Source organism: Piliocolobus tephrosceles, chromosome 20, assembly GCF_002776525.5.
Source record: "Piliocolobus tephrosceles isolate RC106 chromosome 20, ASM277652v3, whole genome shotgun sequence".
Taxonomy (NCBI): domain Eukaryota; kingdom Metazoa; phylum Chordata; class Mammalia; order Primates; family Cercopithecidae; genus Piliocolobus; species Piliocolobus tephrosceles.
Genome location: NC_045453.1, coordinates 36,816,453 through 36,833,707, shown reverse-complemented (window position 1 = coordinate 36,833,707; position 17,255 = coordinate 36,816,453). Strand labels below are relative to the sequence as shown.

The 17,255-nt window shown below is 62.5% G+C and overlaps 2 protein-coding genes across 14 annotated transcripts in view; both read left to right on the top strand.

The window, feature by feature from the left end:
* Positions 1-1,498: 1,498 nt before the first annotated feature.
* On the top strand, positions 1,499-10,785 carry ZNF512B (zinc finger protein 512B). Its single transcript, XM_026447249.1, has 16 exons — positions 1,499-1,738; positions 2,055-2,197; positions 2,560-2,688; positions 2,782-3,440; positions 3,545-3,771; positions 3,869-3,940; positions 4,043-4,186; positions 4,344-4,468; positions 4,547-4,639; positions 4,816-4,914; positions 4,991-5,161; positions 5,488-5,682; positions 5,894-5,995; positions 6,317-6,379; positions 6,911-7,009; positions 7,374-10,785. Exons 3-16 carry the CDS (start codon positions 2,569-2,571, stop codon positions 7,623-7,625), a joined length of 2,421 nt encoding a protein of 806 aa, XP_026303034.1. The 5' UTR covers positions 1,499-1,738; positions 2,055-2,197; positions 2,560-2,568; the 3' UTR covers positions 7,626-10,785.
* Positions 10,786-10,930: 145 nt separating this feature from the next.
* The window catches only part of UCKL1 (uridine-cytidine kinase 1 like 1), a 34,116-nt gene continuing 27,791 nt past the window's right edge, over positions 10,931-17,255 (top strand). For 2 of the 13 annotated variants that reach the window (XR_003306725.2, XR_002724686.3), the window contains exon 1: positions 10,931-11,141. Coding sequence is in view for 11 of the 13 variants with exons in the window: in XM_023183179.2 (XP_023038947.1) it covers positions 11,029-11,141 (113 nt within the window). In the remaining 2 variants the exon portion in view is untranslated. Of the gene's footprint in view, positions 11,142-15,452; positions 16,436-17,255 lie in introns of those variants that run through there. The other 11 variants (XM_023183179.2, XM_023183177.2, XM_023183182.2 and 8 more) reach the window with 7 other exon arrangements.

The following is a 17,255-nucleotide window of genomic DNA, read 5'->3' as shown; positions in this document are numbered from 1 at the left end:
CCGTCTTCCTGCCTCCTCCTTCTCCAGAAAAAGTCGCCATTTTGGTTCACTGCCTTCGCCCCCCCACCCCGCGCCCGCGATCGGCCCTGCCCGGCCAGGCCGAGGCCCGCGCCCCGCGCCCGCGCCGGCTCCCGGCCCCAGGTGACAGGTGGGTGGCGAGGCTGGCCCCAGGTGCGCGTCCCTGGCCGCGCTCACCCGCGCGCCAGGCCTGGGCCGGGGTCCCGGGCCGAACGGCCTACGCGGCGGACCCGCTGCTGGCGTCTCCTGCGCGCAGCGCGGCGGAGCCCCCTCTCCCCGCCAGGGCTCTGTGTGCCCCCTGGGCTCGGGAGGGCCGAAGCCCCTTCTCATCCGGGGCGCCAGTCGCGTCTCTACCTCCCAGGCCGGCCCTGGCCTCAGGTCCCGCTACTCTGAATTCTTCTCCCAGGCTTCAGAAAAATTGGGGCCACCGGGGTCGGACCCTGTCTCTTTTCAAAGTTGCAAAGTGAGGACTTCCAGAGAACTTTGTGCCCGGACACTGGCCTCCCCCTTGGCAATGGGCAGTGACTGTCCTGACCTCTGACCTCAGCTCTCTGGCCATCCTGGACACAGCAGCCCCTTGCCATCCCCTCTGATCTAAGTTAATTAGAAGGGATCAGGAGGGGGCCACCTGCCCACCTGCTCACCCAACCCTCACCCTGCTTCCTGTCCCACCCCGCTCTGTGGCTTTTCCACAGGGCTGAGCCCAGAGTCTCCTCTGTTCCCCAGCTCTCAGAATGGAGTTCCCAGCAGCACAGGCCCTCGGGGGGCCCAGCGTTGGGCAGCAGGGCATTCTCTCTGGCCAGCAGCCTGGGCTTTCACTGCTAGTGCTTCCACTACTTGTTTGGCTGAAGTGGTGATGATGGGTCTGTAGGCAGGGGACTGAGAGGTTCCAGAGAGAGGTTGGGGGCGGGTCAGCCTGCCAAGCTGGGAGACAAGTCTGCCAAGAGGGTCAGGTAGGATAGCTCAGCTGGCACAGGGACAGGAGCCTGGTACAGTGCTGGAGTGGGCCGGGGGTCCTCAGTGCCCACCTTGGCTGTTTTCCATCTGTGTCTGGAGAGAAGATTCCAAGGGTACCTGCCTGGGTAGGTTGGCATTGCATCAGGTCTGCATGGGAAGGTACCAGGGCCCCAGTGAGAAGCTGTGCCCCCACTGCTGGGCCCGGGCAGCTTGTGAGCCAGCAGCCATCATTGGAGACATAATTGTCCCCTGGAGAAATGTTGCCAGTCTCCTTCCTCCTGCACAAGGCTCCTCTCCCGGGAACACACCCCTCCCAGCATCACCTCCACCATCATCTCCGCAGCTATGGGGCTGTGTGTTGGGAAGGGGATCTGGAAGCTGGTGAGGGTCTCAGGACAGGACTAGATCCTTCTAAACTGATGATGCCTCCTGGGTTATCTGGGGAGACCTTGGCTGGCAGCCCCTCCCCTAAGTCAGAACCCCCCATCACTTGCTTTTCCCACGTGAACAAAGCCACAGGAGGGCAGGTACCTCTTCCCTGACCAGAGAGGACCTGCCAAGGGTGGGGCTCCAGGGCAGCCTCAGCACGTGTTCTGCGTGGGGCCCGTCAGGCTTCACAGATTGTCTACTCGCTCTGCAGAGATGACGGATCCTTTCTGCATTGGAGGCCGTCGGCTCCCGGGGTCCAGCAAGAGTGGTCCCGGGAAGGATGGCAGTCGAAAGGAGGTCCGACTTCCAATGCTGCATGACCCACCGAAGATGGGTAAGAGGAGTCAGGGCCAAAGTCAATTCTGGGCATGGTTCTGGGCAGCAAGGGGTAGGAGTGGGCCACCTCCCCGGGCATCCCGTCTCCAGGTACCCAGCTATGCCCCTTGAGTTCCCAAGGACTTTACCAGGGGAGGGGTTGCCTTGGACATCGCCCAGGGCCCTGAGTTCTTGTCCTCAGCTGGTCGTAGCCCCTGCCCCCGGTGCCCCGGTGCCCTGGTGTTGGGACAGTGGTGCTCACTGTGGGCCTGTGCAGCCCCTGGTGGTAGACAGAGCTACACAGCTTCCGAGCCTTGCTGTGTTGTGTGCTGCAGGGATGCCAGTGGTCCGTGGTGGACAGACAGTACCCGGCCAAGCCCCTCTCTGCTTTGACCCAGGAAGTCCAGCCAGTGACAAGACAGAAGGGAAGAAATAGGGGCGGCCAAAAGCTGAGAACCAGGCCCTCCGAGACATTCCTGTGAGCTCCCTCAGGGCCATGGTGGGGCTCATGCTGGGGTCTCCCTGTCCAGCCACTGCCCTGCCCTGATTTGTCCTCTGCACATCTGGTACCAACTCTGTGCCTCAAGGTGTGGGCACTGGCCTGGCAGGCTTCATATGGTCTGGCTTTATATCTGGTGTGCCGGGAGATTCTGGGCTCCTAGAACAGGTCTTGTGCATGGCGCCTGCTGGGTGGCTTGAATTCCCACTGCAGTCCGGATGTTGAGGGGCTCATGTAGTGTGTGCACCCTGCAGGCCCAAGGAGGGCTCTGAGTCTGGGGCTCGGGCTGGCAGGGGCCCGGGTGGTTGCGGGTCAGCAGCACCACCTTTCCCCGCACCTAGCTCTCCCTGATGAACGACTGGAAGGATGAGTTCAAGGCACACTCGAGGGTGAAGTGTCCAAACTCGGGGTGCTGGCTGGAGTTCCCCAGCATCTACGGGCTCAAGTACCATTACCAGCGGTGCCAAGGGGTAAGGGACTGTGGGTCAGGGAAGAGGAGGCCTTGGGGTGTGTCTGGGCAGAGGCCCTTGGGGCCCTGTCCCACACCCGCCCTCCCTGCCCAGGGTGCCATCTCAGATCGGCTCGCCTTCCCCTGCCCCTTCTGCGAGGCTGCGTTCACCTCTAAGACCCAGCTGGAGAAACACCGGATTTGGAACCACATGGACCGACCCTTGCCTGCCTCCAAGCCTGGGCCCATCAGCAGGCCGGTCACCATCAGCCGGCCCGTTGGGGTCAGCAAGCCCATTGGAGTGAGCAAACCTGTCACTATCGGCAAACCCGTGGGCGTCAGCAAACCCATTGGCATCAGCAAGCCAGTCTCGGTTGGCAGACCCATGCCAGTCACCAAGGCCATGCCAGTCACTAGGCCCGTGCCAGTCACCAAACCTGTCACAGTCAGCAGGCCCATGCCAGTCACCAAGGCCATGCCAGTCACTAGGCCCGTGCCAGTCACCAAACCCATCACAGTCACCAAGTCCGTGCCGGTCACCAAACCTGTACCTGTCACCAAACCCATTACGGTCACAAAGCTTGTGACTGTTACGAAACCCGTGCCGGTCACCAAGCCAGTGACAGTGAGCAGGCCCATTGTGGTCAGCAAGCCGGTGACAGTCAGCAGGCCCATTGCCATCAGCAGACACACACCGCCCTGCAAAATGGTGCTGCTGACCAAGTCGGAAAACAAAGCACCTCGTGCCGCAGGGAGGAACAGTGGTAAGAAAAGGTATGGGGGCTCGTTCCAGGTCAGGGTGCTCCTCGGCCATGGCCTGCGGGTAACGGGGCCCAGAGTTAGGCCCTCCTGGCCCTCACCTCACCTGCTCCCTGCAGGGCTGCGGACGGCCTGGACACCTGCCCAATTCCACCCAAGCAGGCCAGGCCAGAGAATGGGGAGTGCGGCGCCTCCACCATCGGCCAGAGCTCGGCCTTCCCGCTGAGTGCAGACGCCAGCAGTGGCTCCTTGTCGCCAGGCAGCAGGCCGTCGGGGGGCATGGAGGCACTGAGGGCTGCAGGCCCTGCGTCCCCGCCTGAGGAGGACCCCGAGCGCACGAAGCACAGTAAGATGAGAGCCCCTGGGGTGGCGGCCGGGGTGGGCGTGGCTCCTGGCGGTTATTTGACCAGGATCTTGGCCCCCGTTTTCTCTCCCCGAGTCAGGAAGGAAACAGAAAACACCCAAGAAGTTTACAGGGGAGCAGCCATCCATCTCAGGGACCTTTGGGCTCAAAGGTAAGACCCCAGCCCGGTGTGCACTTCCAGGGCTGGGGCTGTCCACTGAGTGGCAGCTCCTGAGCCCACCCCTGCCTCTCTCCACCCCATGTGTGCACACAGGCCTGGTCAAAGCTGAGGACAAGGCCCGAGTTCACCGCTCCAAGAAGCAGGAGGGGCCAGGCCCTGAGGACGCCCGGAAGAAGGTGCCAGCCCCCATCACTGTCAGCAAGGAGGCACCAGCCCCCATGGCCCACCCAGCTCCAGGTAAGGGTTGCCTGGCAGGGGTTCAGGGCAGCTCTAGACCGCGGGTAGATCCCACAGCACAGGGATGGGGGCCGAGTGTGGAGGCTGGATTCCGTGCCTGGTGTCCGGGCCACCCAGGGGCCCCCACAAGCCTTCGAGGCCCCTGCCTTCCCCACAGGTGGCCCTGAAGAGCAGTGGCAGAGGGCCATCCACGAGCGCGGGGAGGCCGTCTGCCCCACCTGCAACGTGGTCACCCGGAAGACGCTCGTGGGGCTCAAGAAGCACATGGAGGTGTGTCAGAAGGTAAGGCAGCTCCCGGAAGGCGCTGGGAGGGAGGTGCCCCGGCCCCAGGCAGGCTTCTCACATGTGCGCCATCTGCAGCTTCAGGATGCACTCAAGTGCCAGCACTGCCGGAAGCAGTTCAAGTCCAAAGCTGGCCTCAACTACCACACCATGGCCGAGCACAGTGCCAAGGTACTGTCGGGCCCCCAGCGGCTGTCCAGTGTGACCTCCGACCTCACACCCCACCTTCACCACAGCTCGCCAGTTTCTAGCCTCGGACGACGGTGGCCCAACACCTGGGTGGGGCGGGGCCAGGGCAGGGACCCGTGGTGGTGGTGGTGGGTCACCGACGTTCACCCTGTCCCCAGCCCTCTGACGCCGAGGCCTCTGAGGGGGGTGAGCAGGAGGAGCGCGAGCGGCTGCGCAAGGTGCTGAAGCAGATGGGACGGCTGCGCTGCCCCCAGGAGGTCAGTGGGGGGCCACGGCAGTGTGGGGTGGGGGGGCCCTGCTGGCCACTCACCCACCCTCTGGCCTGACCCCCAGGGTTGCGGGGCTGCCTTCTCCAGCCTCATGGGCTACCAGTACCACCAGCGGCGCTGCGGGAAGCCACCCTGTGAGGTGGACAGCCCCTCCTTCCCCTGCACCCACTGTGGCAAGACATACCGATCCAAGGCCGGCCACGACTACCACGTGCGCTCGGAGCACACGGCCCCTGTGAGTGGCTCTCCGTTCTGTGGCATCCGTTCCGTGGCACCATGCTTGCTCCTGTGTGCCGTGTGTGTTCCGTGTGCCTCGGGTCCCAACCGTATTTGTCCATGTGCCGCCTAATGCGTGTGTTTCCCACTGCTCTCCGTGAGAGACACGAGTCCTGGTGGGCGGGAGGGTGAAACCTCCCTGTTCCTTGGGTTGCCTGCGTCAGCCGCGTCCCCAGCACACTGCGAGGCCTGTGGGTCCACCGGCCTTGGGGTGGCCTCACTGCGCGCCGACCTGCCTCTTGCTCCTGCGGCTCACTCTAGCCTCCATGCCTTCCTGCCCTCCAGCCCCCTGAGGAGCCCACAGACAAGTCCCCCGAGGCTGAGGACCTGCTGGGTGTGGAGCGGACGCCAAGCGGGCGTGTCCGCCGCACGTCGGCCCAGGTGGCGGTGTTCCACCTGCAGGAGATAGCAGAGGACGAGCTGGCCCGCGACTGGACCAAGCGGCGCATGAAGGATGACCTCGTGCCTGAGACCGCACGGGTGAGCTGCCCACCCGGTACTGTGGACAGCGCTGTGGCCTCTTGGCGGGACATGCCTTGGCCTGAGCCTTGGGACAGCCGCCCCTGTGACCTGGGTCCCCCGTTGTCCCCGCCATCTGTGGCGAGTGTTGCCTGCTGCCAAGGCGAGTGTTCTTAGAGCAGCTGGGGTGTCTCTTGGCCTCGGGCTCACCCTGGTGCTGTCGAATTCACAGCTCAACTATACTCGGCCAGGGCTTCCCACGCTGAACCCCCAGCTGCTAGAGGCGTGGAAGAATGAAGTGAAGGAGAAAGGCCACGTCAACTGTCCCAATGATGTGAGCAGAGGCAGCCGGGTGGGGGCGTGGGGACCCACACAGGGACAGAGCCCAGGTGTGGCCCTCAGAGCAGAGTGGAGGCGGAGAGCTTTCAGGAGGTGCCCAGCCCACCCCAGGCCTTGCATGCCCAGCCTGCCCAATTCCCAGGACTCCCACCCCCTCACTTGCCCCAAAGAGACCTCAGAGATCCCCTGGGGTAGGGCGGGGTGTGTCTTGGTGTGGGCGCCCACCAGAGGCCCTCGCCTCCCCTGGGGTAGGGCGGGGTGTATCTTGGTGTGGGCGCCCACCAGAGGCCCTCGCCCACGGCTGCCTCCCCTGCAGTGCTGTGAAGCCATCTACTCCAGTGTGTCCGGACTCAAGGCTCATCTTGCCAGCTGCAGCAAGGTCAGTTCTGGGGCCTGCCCCATGGCCAAGTGCTGCACTCAAAGATCCCAGCTCACCCCACCTGGGCCTCCCACACAATAGTATGGGACCCTGCCCTGCTCCCCACTTTTTCTATGGGGCCACCTCTTCCACGAGCCCAGAGACTGGCCGGTGGCTGATGGCCAGCCTAGGACTCCTCCCTCACCCCTAACCCCAGCCACAAGCCAATGAGTCCTAGTCCTGTCCTCGGAGCTCTGCGTCCATGTAGGCATGAGTGGGCACCCCGACCCAGGCAGATGGCACACTGGCTTAGAATAAGGGATGCTTGGCAAAGGTCTGCAACTCTTCCCCTGGGCACCTGCCTCTCCCTACCCTTCCTCTCCCCACCACCCCTGCAGCCCCGGCAACCCAGTAACCCCCAGCACTGTCTGGCACAGAAGCCACAGCTTTCCTTTGGCCACCCCTGACTTTGACCCTTTAGCCACGAGTAAGGGCTTAGGACAGATCTGGGTCCTCCAAGGGCTGAGGCACTGGCCTACCTGTGCATTGCAGGGGGCCCACCTGGCGGGGAAGTACCGCTGCCTGCTGTGCCCGAAGGAGTTCAGCTCTGAGAGTGGCGTCAAATACCACATCCTCAAGACCCACGCAGAGGTGCAAGGGCCATCACCAGGGCCTGTGGCTGGGGGCTAGCCCAGGAGGGGACGGGGCTGGGGTTGGGCACCCTTTGTGGGTGGAGAGATCAGTGGCCTGCATGGAGTATGCCTGGGAGAGCGGCCAATGTGGAGAAATCTGGTCGTTTCTCCTCAAAGTCGGGTCTGGCTTCCCTGGGAGAACTAGGAGGCTTGCACCCTGAGCTGGAGCTGCCCTGAGGGTGTCCGCCTGTCCAGCCCCCAGCAGCCTTGCTGCAGGTGCTTGCCTGGTCCTGAAGGCTGACAGGTCTTCAGCTCTCAGGCTACACCTGGCTCAGTACTCAGCATCCAGTCTCAGGTCTTCATTAGCGCTTTTCTCTCCCCAGAACTGGTTCCGAACATCAGCAGACCCACCTCCCAAACACAGAAGCCAGGACTCATTGGTGCCCAAGAAGGAAAAGAAAAAAAATCTGGCAGGTGGGAAGAAGCGGGGCCGAAAGCCCAAGGAGCGGCCCCCAGAGGAGCCTGTGGCCAAGCTGCCCCTACGCCGGGACGACTGGCCTCTCGGATGCAGAGACAAGGGGGCCCGGGGCTCCGCTGGCCGGAAGGTGGGAGCCAGCAAGGCGCCTGAAAAGTGAGCTTGGTGGGTGGGGCCTGGCCCCCGTGCAGCTGCGACACCGCCCTCTGTTCAAGGCAGGGCTAGCTCCGGGTCCTCCAGTTCTCCATCCCCCACCCCCACCTCTTCATCCGTCCAGTGGGGGCAGCCAGCCACTCTCCCTTCCCTGAAGGTGGCCCTTCCCCTGTTAAGGCTGCCACAGGGCACACCTGGGTTGGGGCTCCCCACGGTGTGTCCAGCAGAAGTGCAATAGCCGGGAGGGTTGCCCCTCCCCATGGGAATGTGTCTGGGGTCTTGGTGCCACAGGGGCTGCCGTACAGAGCAGGCAGATGGCCTTTGGCCCCCTGGCTCTGCTTCCTCAGGCCCTGCCGGGTCCCCACCCTGGCTCCCCCAAGGCTCAGGCATCCCTGGTGACCTGTGGTTCTGGGCTGGTGAGGGCATCTGAGCGACTGGCAGCTGGCAGCCACTATCCTGGCCTCACCTCCACCCAACACTGGAACTCCAGCACCCCCAGCTACCTCCCAGGACAGACCCCCGTCTGACCACTGCCATGCTGACCCGATAGGCTCCTGCCTGCCCTTGGCCACCCACTTGGTCCCCCTGCTTCTGTTTTCTACCTCTCCAGGCCTGCCCCCTACCCCACCCCTGCCGCTCCTCTGTCAGTGTGATCCCTGCTGTGCTCAGGCCCTGCCCCTCAGGCCTGTCTGTGCTCCCAGCTTGGGGTAAAGGAAGGTTTTGCTTCTTGCACCTACAGGGCAGCAGGAGCTTGATGCCCTTCAACACAGCTGCCAGCCCTGGGGGTGTGGGGCCCCTGGAGTATGCTCTCCCTCCAGTGTTCAGCCTTCTGGCACTGCAGGCCTAGGTTGGAGCAGCCTCATGGAGTAGGGATGGATTAGTTTGGGCCTTGGGGTCTTCCTGGGGCCCACAGGCATGTGGGGCAGGAAGCTGGGCAGAGCTGGCCTGGCTCTGAGTGGCCACTGGGGAAAAGGCAGCCTTCTGTCTGCCAATCTGGGTGGGCCCAGTAGCCGAGCTCTCATGGGAGCCCCTCCCCACCTTTTTTTTAACCGGCCCCCATTGTTTTCTGTGGTCTGATACGGGAACTGAAGGCCGGCCAGGGGAGGGGTTGGCCAAAGTCACAGCAGGTTGATGGCAGCCCCAGAGCTGTCTTTGCCCCCTTTGTGGCCCGGAGGACGGCTGGGTCTACAGGTTGGGCAGGGGTCAGGCAGGGAGTCCAGGTGCTTGGAAGAGGTGGCCACAGCCTGTGGCTGCCTCCCTGGGGTCCTGCCTTCCTACCACAGCATTGCAGGGAGGATGAGGCTCAGAAGGGGTAGGTTTGGAGGGAGGCCATTTTCCAGGGTGGGTGGGAGTGGGCTGAGGCCTCATCCCCACTGACCCCGGACGATGTGAATTTTGATGTTTGCCCGTGTGCGTGTGTCTCCTGGGTGTAGTGGATGCCAGTCTTGTTGCTGTGACAAGTAACAACCTTTTTTTTAAATTGTTTTTTATACAAAAACTCACAATCTGACATTTGGTGCTAAGGGTTTCCTGGTGCAGATGGTGGGCCTGGGGGTTGGGCTGGGCCAGGGCGTGGGTCTCTGGGGTTTGGGTCCCTTGCTGCTCAGGGAGGCAGTACTGACTGGGCACTGCCTCTGCCCCCAGCACCCACCCTCACCCATCCCCCAGGGAGAAGGGGCCCCACTGGGCTCGGCCTGCAGTAGTAGGGAGTCAAGTTCCAGGAGCACTTTGGGGACTGGGGTTGCAGTACATTCCTGTCTCTGGCTTTACCCTTGGGCCAGAAGGCTCTGACCCTCAGCAGCCCTTGCCACGTGTGCTAGGGAGGGGGTGTGGAGACCTGGACTCCCCCACCGATGCACACCGCGGCCTGATGAGAGAATGGAGGCTCGGGCAGAGACGTGACCCAGCGTCAGAGAGTCGGGGAGGCTTTCCTTCCTGTGTCCCAGAGCTTCACTGGTGCAGCCGGTGGGGCTGGAGGTGGAGCATGAGGTCTGACAGCTTCTGCTGGGGCAGCCTCAGGAGGGGAGGGGAGGGGAGGGGAGGGGAGGGGAGCAGGCACTGGGCAGCGGCTTAGGTGCACTTTGCCCTTGCCACCAATGGCGGGAGGAGGGTGGACCTGAACACCTCTGCAGGGTGTTGCGCGCCTGCCCCAGCCTCTCAGGTACTTGGCCCTTGGGGAGGAGAGAGGAGGGTCTGGTTTTTGCTGGGGGTGAGTTTCCGGGACACTCCCAAAGCCCACAGATAATCCCTGGTGTGGGAAGAGGAGTCCTGGATACCTTGATGTTTAGCACTTTAACCCCCTTTGTCTTTAAGGTAGGCGTGGGGGCTACTGTCAGAAGTGGCTGTTGGGTCTGACCCCTCCTTTCTGCCCTCCCTCTCCCACATGCTGGTCTGCAGAGCCCTCCTCCCAAGGGGTAGGGCCCTGGGTGGAGCTCAGCAGGGTCTGCCCACTCCCTACGCTGGCCCACACAGGCCTCCAGGAGCCCTCAGTGAGAGGGACCAGCATAGCAGACCCCTGGAGTGTGGTGGGCGCCGGCCCTGCCCGGGGCCCAGTCGGGGCCCTTTCCGCAGCTCTACCTCTGGCTCAGCGCACGCCCCTGCCCTGAGAACAGGAAAGGGCCCGGAAGGGCTGACTCACCGGGCCGACACTCACGAAAATGGGATGCACTTTCTTTGCTGGTGCAAAGGCAGGTGAGGGTGCCTCCTGTGTGACCGTTGACCCTCCTGCCTGGTGGCGCTGAAGGGAAGGAGCCAGTGAGGCTGACCCCGGGAGGGGCCGTCCCCGTGTGCCCTGTTTGGCGGGCCCCAGGCGGCTCCCCCAGGCCCGGGTCTGGGGCCCCAGGTTCTCCCCTGCCTCGCGGCCGCGCGTCCTGTGCTTTGGGTTTCTTGGTTTGGGTTTTTTAATGCCAGTTCTCAGTACATAAGTGCATTTTGAAAGAGGTTCCAGCTATCACTTGTAACCATATATATATACATATATATTCTATCTACAAAGTGTTTATTTGCGAGATGTTTCGACGGTGAGTTCGGGCCCCGCCCGCCTTGTGACCATCTGTCCCCGGTCCTCGTCCCCGCCCCGCGCCCTGGTCCCGAGTGGCGTGGGGACGGGCCATCACTGTATGTATTAAAATGACTGTATCAAATAAATGTTTATCGATTTTTTTCCAGGGTTTTTGTGCGACTGAGTTTGTGGTGAAACGCAGGGGGCGGGGCCCTCCGGGCACGTGGTGGCGGCGGTAGAACTACGGGTCCCGCGTGCCCTCCGCGCGGCCTTGTGGGGCTCGTAGTCCGCGACGCGCGGCCTTGTGGGGCTCGTAGTCCGCGGTGGGCGGGAGAGGGAACCACCAGCTCCCGGCGGCCCACGCGCGCCGCCCGGCCCAGCCCGGCCCGCGGAGAGGCCTCCGAGCGCAATGGCTGCGCCCCCGGCCCGCGCGGACGCCGACCCCTCGCCCACGTCGCCACCTACGGCCCGAGACCCGCCAGGCCGGCAGGCTGAGAAAAGCGAGACCGCGTGCGAGGACCGGTAGGCGTGGGCGCCGCCTCCATTTCACTGGCGAACGGGAAACGGGCTGCAGCTCTGGCCGAGGTGGGAGGCGGGTCAGTCCTCGCCGCGAGCCCAACTCCCCCACTCCCGGAGGCCAGGCGGCGGCGCCCCGGTCTCCCACGTGCCGGGCGGAACTCTGCGGGCTTGAAGCGGCCGGGAGGACCGACCTGGCCCAAGACAGCAGGCTTCTCGGAGCCAGGGGAAGGAGCCCGGGTGCGCATCCCCAGCGTTGACCTTGGTCTCTGCCCCCAGTGGGTGGGGCGCTCAGCCTTGAGCACCCAGCGGGCCGTGTGCCTGCTCGACTGTGCGAGTTGCTCAGTGTTGTCGGCTCGGGGTGTGGCCCGGCCCGACCCGCGAGGCCAGGGGTCGGAATTTGGGGGTGCGGCGGCGCACGGTGCCTTCTGATTGCCCCTCACGCGCGGGGCACCTTCGAGGCTCTGCTGGGGGCTTTGCAAGAGCATGAGGTGGGGAAGTTGTGGGGGTGCAGCGGGAGGAGCCACCCCCACCCGGGTTCGTCACCCCGGGTGGCCCCTCGGGGAGCCGAGCCCTACGCGGCGCCTTTGCGGCCGTGGCCGTCAGGGGGCAGTGGCCACGCAGTGCCGGGGCTGCAGGAGGACGCTCTGGGCGCTGCCCCTCCCTTCCGGGTCTGAAGTGTCCCTTGGGGAGCCGAGGGGACCCCATGGAAGGGATTGTTCCTACTCAGGCGCCTCTTGCCTGGGTTCAGGCTGTGACTCTGGTCAGAAACGCTGTGGGCCAGGACTTCCTCAGAGATGGGCTGCGCTGGGGGCCGCAGGGGGAAGGGTGTCCCGGCACAGGGTCGCTCTTCTCCAGGAGCTGCTGGGCGGAAAGAGCTTTCCCGTGGTCCTGTGCCCTTTCAGTCCATACCCTCCCAGTGGGCAGTGACTGGGAGCTTTGCATAGCTGGAGTCTAATAGGACCTAAGTCTGTCCTCTGTTGATTCCAAAGAGGCTTTGTTTTGTTTGTTTGTTTGTTTTGTTTTGAGACGGAGTCTCACTCTGTCGCCCAGGCTGGAGTGCAGTGGCTGGATCTCGGCTCACTACAACCTCTGCCTCCCGGGTTCAAGCAATTCTCCTGCCTCCCAAGTAGCTGGAATTACAGGTGTGCGTCACCACGGCTGGCTAATTTTTTTGTATTTTTAGTAGACAGGTATTTTGTCATGTTGTCCAGGCTGCTCTTGAACTCCTGACTTCAACTGATCTGCCTGCCTCGGCCTCCGTGAGATTACAGGCATGAACCACCGGGCCCGGCCACCAAAGAGGCTTTGATTTAACCCAAGGTGGGGCAGGCCAACGCTAGACAAGCACTGAGGGCTCTTGATAAAGGCACTCCCAGATAACACAGGTTGGTGGCAGCAGCCATGTGGGCCTGCCCTGTGCACAGACAGTGGGCTGGGCACAGTGGCCCTCGTGGTGTCTCAGGAGGCAGAGACTGCTGTTATCTTTCTTTGGTGTGGTTACCAAGGGACAGGAGGGAAGCTGCAGGCAGTGAGGATAGATTGCAGCACCCTTCTCCAGGGGCCCCGGTCTGCCCTGGAACTGCCTCTTGTCTTAGGCAAATGTCTTGCACTTTGTGTCTTGATGCTTGTACCATTGAGGACTTCCTCTGCCCCAGCCTAGGGCTTTTCTCACTGTTCCCCGAGTGTGTCCCCCAGCGTTCCTGCGTCTGCCCCTCTTCAGCCTCTGGTGCTGCCCTTGGTGTTCCAGAGCAGCTCCAGCTTGGAGGTCTGTCCCCAGGGCTGGGCTCCTCCAGCACCGTTCCAGCCCTCCTGCCGTGTCATCCCAGCAGTCAGTCTGTCCATCCCGCCCGTTGTTTACTATCTGCTTGCCACTCGTGACTCTGTCCCGGGCACCTGCCCCAGAGCTGGCCCATGCTGGTGCAGGAACAGGTCCTTTGTGGTGTTAGCAGTGACTCCTGGCTGCGGTTGAGATGGAGTCTGGAGCTGTGGAAGTGGGAGCAGAGGGAGGCTGCCCATGACCTGTGCAGAGCAGGTGCTGCTGAGGGAAGGTTTCCAGAGTGGTGGCGTGGGCCAGTGCAAGTCCCCAACCCCCCCAGTGCTCGTCCGGCCTGAGAAAGCTGCCCTAATGGCTCTCCCAGAGTCAGTCCGGCACAGGGGTCAGGCCAGCGTTGGCTCCTGTGGGCTCCTCCCTGCTCCCTCCTCCCTCCAGCCTCTTTTTAGTTATCCCGCAAACTTCCCTTAAACCTGACCTGTCAGGAGGCTCCGTGCTTCAGGCACCCAACAGGAAGGTCCGTGGGTGATGGTGACCCCAGGGGTGGTAGAACAGGCCTGAACCACAGCAAGGGAGTACCTGAGCCTTTCTTTCTCCCTTTGTGCTCCCTCCCGTGGCTGTCTCCTCGGCTTTGGTTTCCATGCCCCGCACTCCCTGCTGCTGGATGTTTGCTTCTGGTTTCCTTCACGTTGTGGATAGTTGGTGAGGGGCAGCCCTGCCTCCAGTCTCCACACATGCCTGGGCTTCTTTCTTTCTTTCCTTTCTTTTTTGGAGACGGAGTCCCAGGCTGAAGTGCAGTGGTGCCATCTGAGCTCACTGCAACCTCCACCTCCCGGGTTCAAGCAACTCTCCGGCCTCAGCTTCCCGAGTAGCTGGGACTACAGGCGCCCGCCACCACGACCGGCTAACTTTTTGTATTTTTAGTAGAGACGGGGTTTCACCGTGTTAGCCAGTATGGTCTCGATCTCCTGACCTCGTGATCCGCCAGCCTCGGCCTCCCAAAGTGCTGGGACTACAGGTGCGAGCCACCGCACCTGGCCCATTTTTTGTATTTTTAGTAGAGATGGGGTTTCACCATGTTGGCCAGGCTAGTCTTGAACTCCTGACCTCAGGTGATGTGCCCACCTCAGCCTCTCAAAGTGCTAGGATTACAGGTGTGAGCCACCGTTCCCGGCTGCCTGTGCTTATTTCTTTTCTTTTTTTTTGAGAGGGAGTTTTGCTCTTATTGTCCAGGCTGGAGTGCAGTGGCGCAATCTCGGCTCACAGCAACCTCTGCCTCCCGGGTTCAAGCGATTCTCCTGCCTCAGCCTCCTGAGTAGCTGGGATTACAGGCATGTGCCACTGTGCCCAGCTAATTTTTGTATTTTTAGTAGAGACGGGGTTTCTCCATATTGGTCAGGTCAGTCTCGAACTCCCGACCTCAGGTGATCTGCCCGCCTTGGCCTCCCACAGTGCTGGGATTCCAGGCGTGAGCCCCACGCCCAGCCGACTGTGCTTGTTTCTTTACGATGACGACACTCATGGGGCCCTTACCACTGATGAGGCGTCTGCCTTGGTCTTTGTGAGCCAGCCCACCTGTAATGCACCTGCTGTTGTCCTTGAGGAGGAAACTGAGGCAAGCCGTGGCTCCGTGGAGGGGACTGAGCCACACTCGACTGAGCCACACTCGACTGTGCTGTGGCCCAGAGTAGGATGGCTGAAGGTGAGGGAGGGGCAAGGGGTGCCCAGAAGTGGCTGAGGCAGCCTCCAGCACCACTGGTCTCAGCCTCACCTGCAAGGAGGAAACCTTAGGCAGAAGGTACCCTGGGCAGTGCTTACCCCAACGCGGCGTCAGCGCCCGTGGGTGGCGTGGGAATGGGAGTTCTCCGGACGGGCCCAGCTCAGCAAGTCAGAACCTGGGAGGAACACCAGTGAATGGGACCAGGGCAGGCCACCCCTCCCCGCTGTGAGTGGCCCCTTCCTGCCGTGGGCTGCTGTGGCCGAGAGCAGCCTCCTGGAGGGGCATGTTGGGTACCACGTGGTCTGCAGCCAGGCAGCGTGATTCCAGGGTGGGGCCTGGTGGTTCCATTCACAGCTGCATACCTGGGCTCGTGCGTCCCTGGCCTGGCCGGTGTCATGTTGGCGTCCACGGGCCCCTTGGCCAGCTGGGGCAACCAGAGTGCAAGCCCATGCCAGGTAGACCAGCCTGAGTCCACTCTGCTGTTCAGACAGCCCAGCCAGTGACACGGCTCCCAGGAGCCCGGACTCTGCGCTCCTGCTCAGGACAGCCTCTGCCTCCCCGACCCTGGGCTGTCTTCTGCCCACTTCCCAGGTGAGGGATGTAACCGCCTCCGGGGAGCAGAATGAGGAGAGGAAGCACCTGTGGACACAGACAGATGGGCCAGTCCTGCCTCTGAGGCGGCTCCCAGGAGTGGCCTACTTTTCAGGAGTATGACCTCGATGTGGAGTCTTCCCTTTTCCCTGAGCTCCTGGCAGCCCCTGCCTCGGTACTAGAAGCTCCAAGAGAAACCCATGGTAGGAGGAAGCTGACACCCATGGTGACCTGTCCACCCCTGGGAGAGAGCTTAGGGCTGCCAGGACCTCTCTGTGCACATCCTTGACGGACTCTGCTGAGGGTGGGGCGGAACCCCCGTTTCTGTGGTATCTCGGAGAGGTGACTGTGTCTGCTGAGCCCTGGGTGGCTGCAGGTCCCTGCAGGATCCCCCGTGCGTGGGGGTAGGGCAGGGCAGTTATTTTCAGATGGTGCCAGAGGGTGGAGTTTCAGATTTGTTTGTGCCTGTCGGAAGCACTTTGGGGCTAGGGATGGGGTGCCCAGCTCAGCACTGACGTTCGGGACATCTGGCCAAGAGGCGCCTCAGATTTCCCTGTCCTGCTGTGGGGGGTTCACTCCGTAGCCAGGGGATCCAGGGGATCCAGGAGGGAGGGGTGCAGGCACATGGCGCACGGTGGTCCTCCGCAAGCCTGCGGCCCTAGGCTGGCCGAATGTGCCAGCGCACACACAGGAGGGGGCAGTTCACACCAAGGGCTGGCCCGAGGATTGTCAGGGCCACACCAGGCAAAGCCAGCGCTATTAATATCAGGCATACACAAGCCCCCAGCTGGGTGATCCTCTTATGCCTGTGGCCTTGGCCTCTGAGGACGGCAGTGAGTGCTGTGCCCTCAGTACGGTAGGGGCTCCAAGGGCCTCCTAGCTGCTGAGTCTCTGCTGTCACTTGGCAGGCAGCTTCTACCAGCCAAGGGTCTCACCCCCACCCCCCGGCTCTGCACCCACTGTGCTGCCCATAGGAGTAGTTCTGCCCACGGACGGGCAGTTCAGGTGGCCGGAGCTCCTGAGCTGCTCTAGGGGACTGCTGTGGGTCTGAGGTGGTGATGCCCCCCACGGCTGCCTGCGCCTGAGCCCCCACGCATCCACCCCGGGGCCACTCACTGTTCAGGAGCACCCACCCGTGTCTTCGACCATGAGCAGCCCCCCATCTTACCCTGGCATCAGGATCTCAGGGTGCCGGGCCCTTAGAGCAGAAGGCAGGTGAGTCTCGGCTGGAGGTCTCTGCTTGCGGGGGGGCGCCCACTTGTGCTGTGGTCCTGGCCACTCAGACCTGTGTTTGGTGCATGTCTGTGGGTATCAGGAATCAAACAGGCTGGCAGGTGCTCTCGGGCACCGGGCAGAGCCCAGGGTCGAAGGCGCAGTTTTGCTTGGGGCTGTTGGTCTGGGCACGTCTCTCTCGTGTTGGTTACGGCTCGGTACCCTCTGGGTTGGAATTAACCTTTTGTTGTGGCCAGAAGCACTCTTGTCCATCTGTTCACGGGAAATGAGGTTTGTTGTGTAACTTTCTCCTCTCTTTTTATTTATTTTTTAGTATTCTAAAGTTTTTTTTGTGGAGACGGGGGTCTCACCATGTTGCCCAGGCTGGTCATGAACTGCTGACCTCTAGCAGTCCTCCTCCTGCAGCCTCCAAAGGGCTGTTCCAGGCATGAGCCACCACACCCGGCCGACTTTCCTCTGTCAAGGGGTGCTGCTTGTGAAAAGTGGGGTGAGGCTTTGTCCTTGGCTCTCAGAGACAGACCAGCTTTGGAGAAGGTATTGGGGCTGGGCTTGGTGCAGACTCAGCCTGACACCGTCACAGGCCTGCGGTGATATGCGATTCCTGGCATATCGTCCTGGCCTGCTTTTGACTGTTCCACTGCATGGCACGGCTCCCAGCAGAAGGGCCAGCGCCTCGGGAGGGATCTGCGGTGACTTCAGTAGGGTGAGGAGGAGCCACAAATAGGGGGTTGGGAGGCTACTGCTGGAGAGGCCTGAGCACCAGGAGACTTCCAGTGGGGAGCTGACGGTGCCAGCCCAGCCT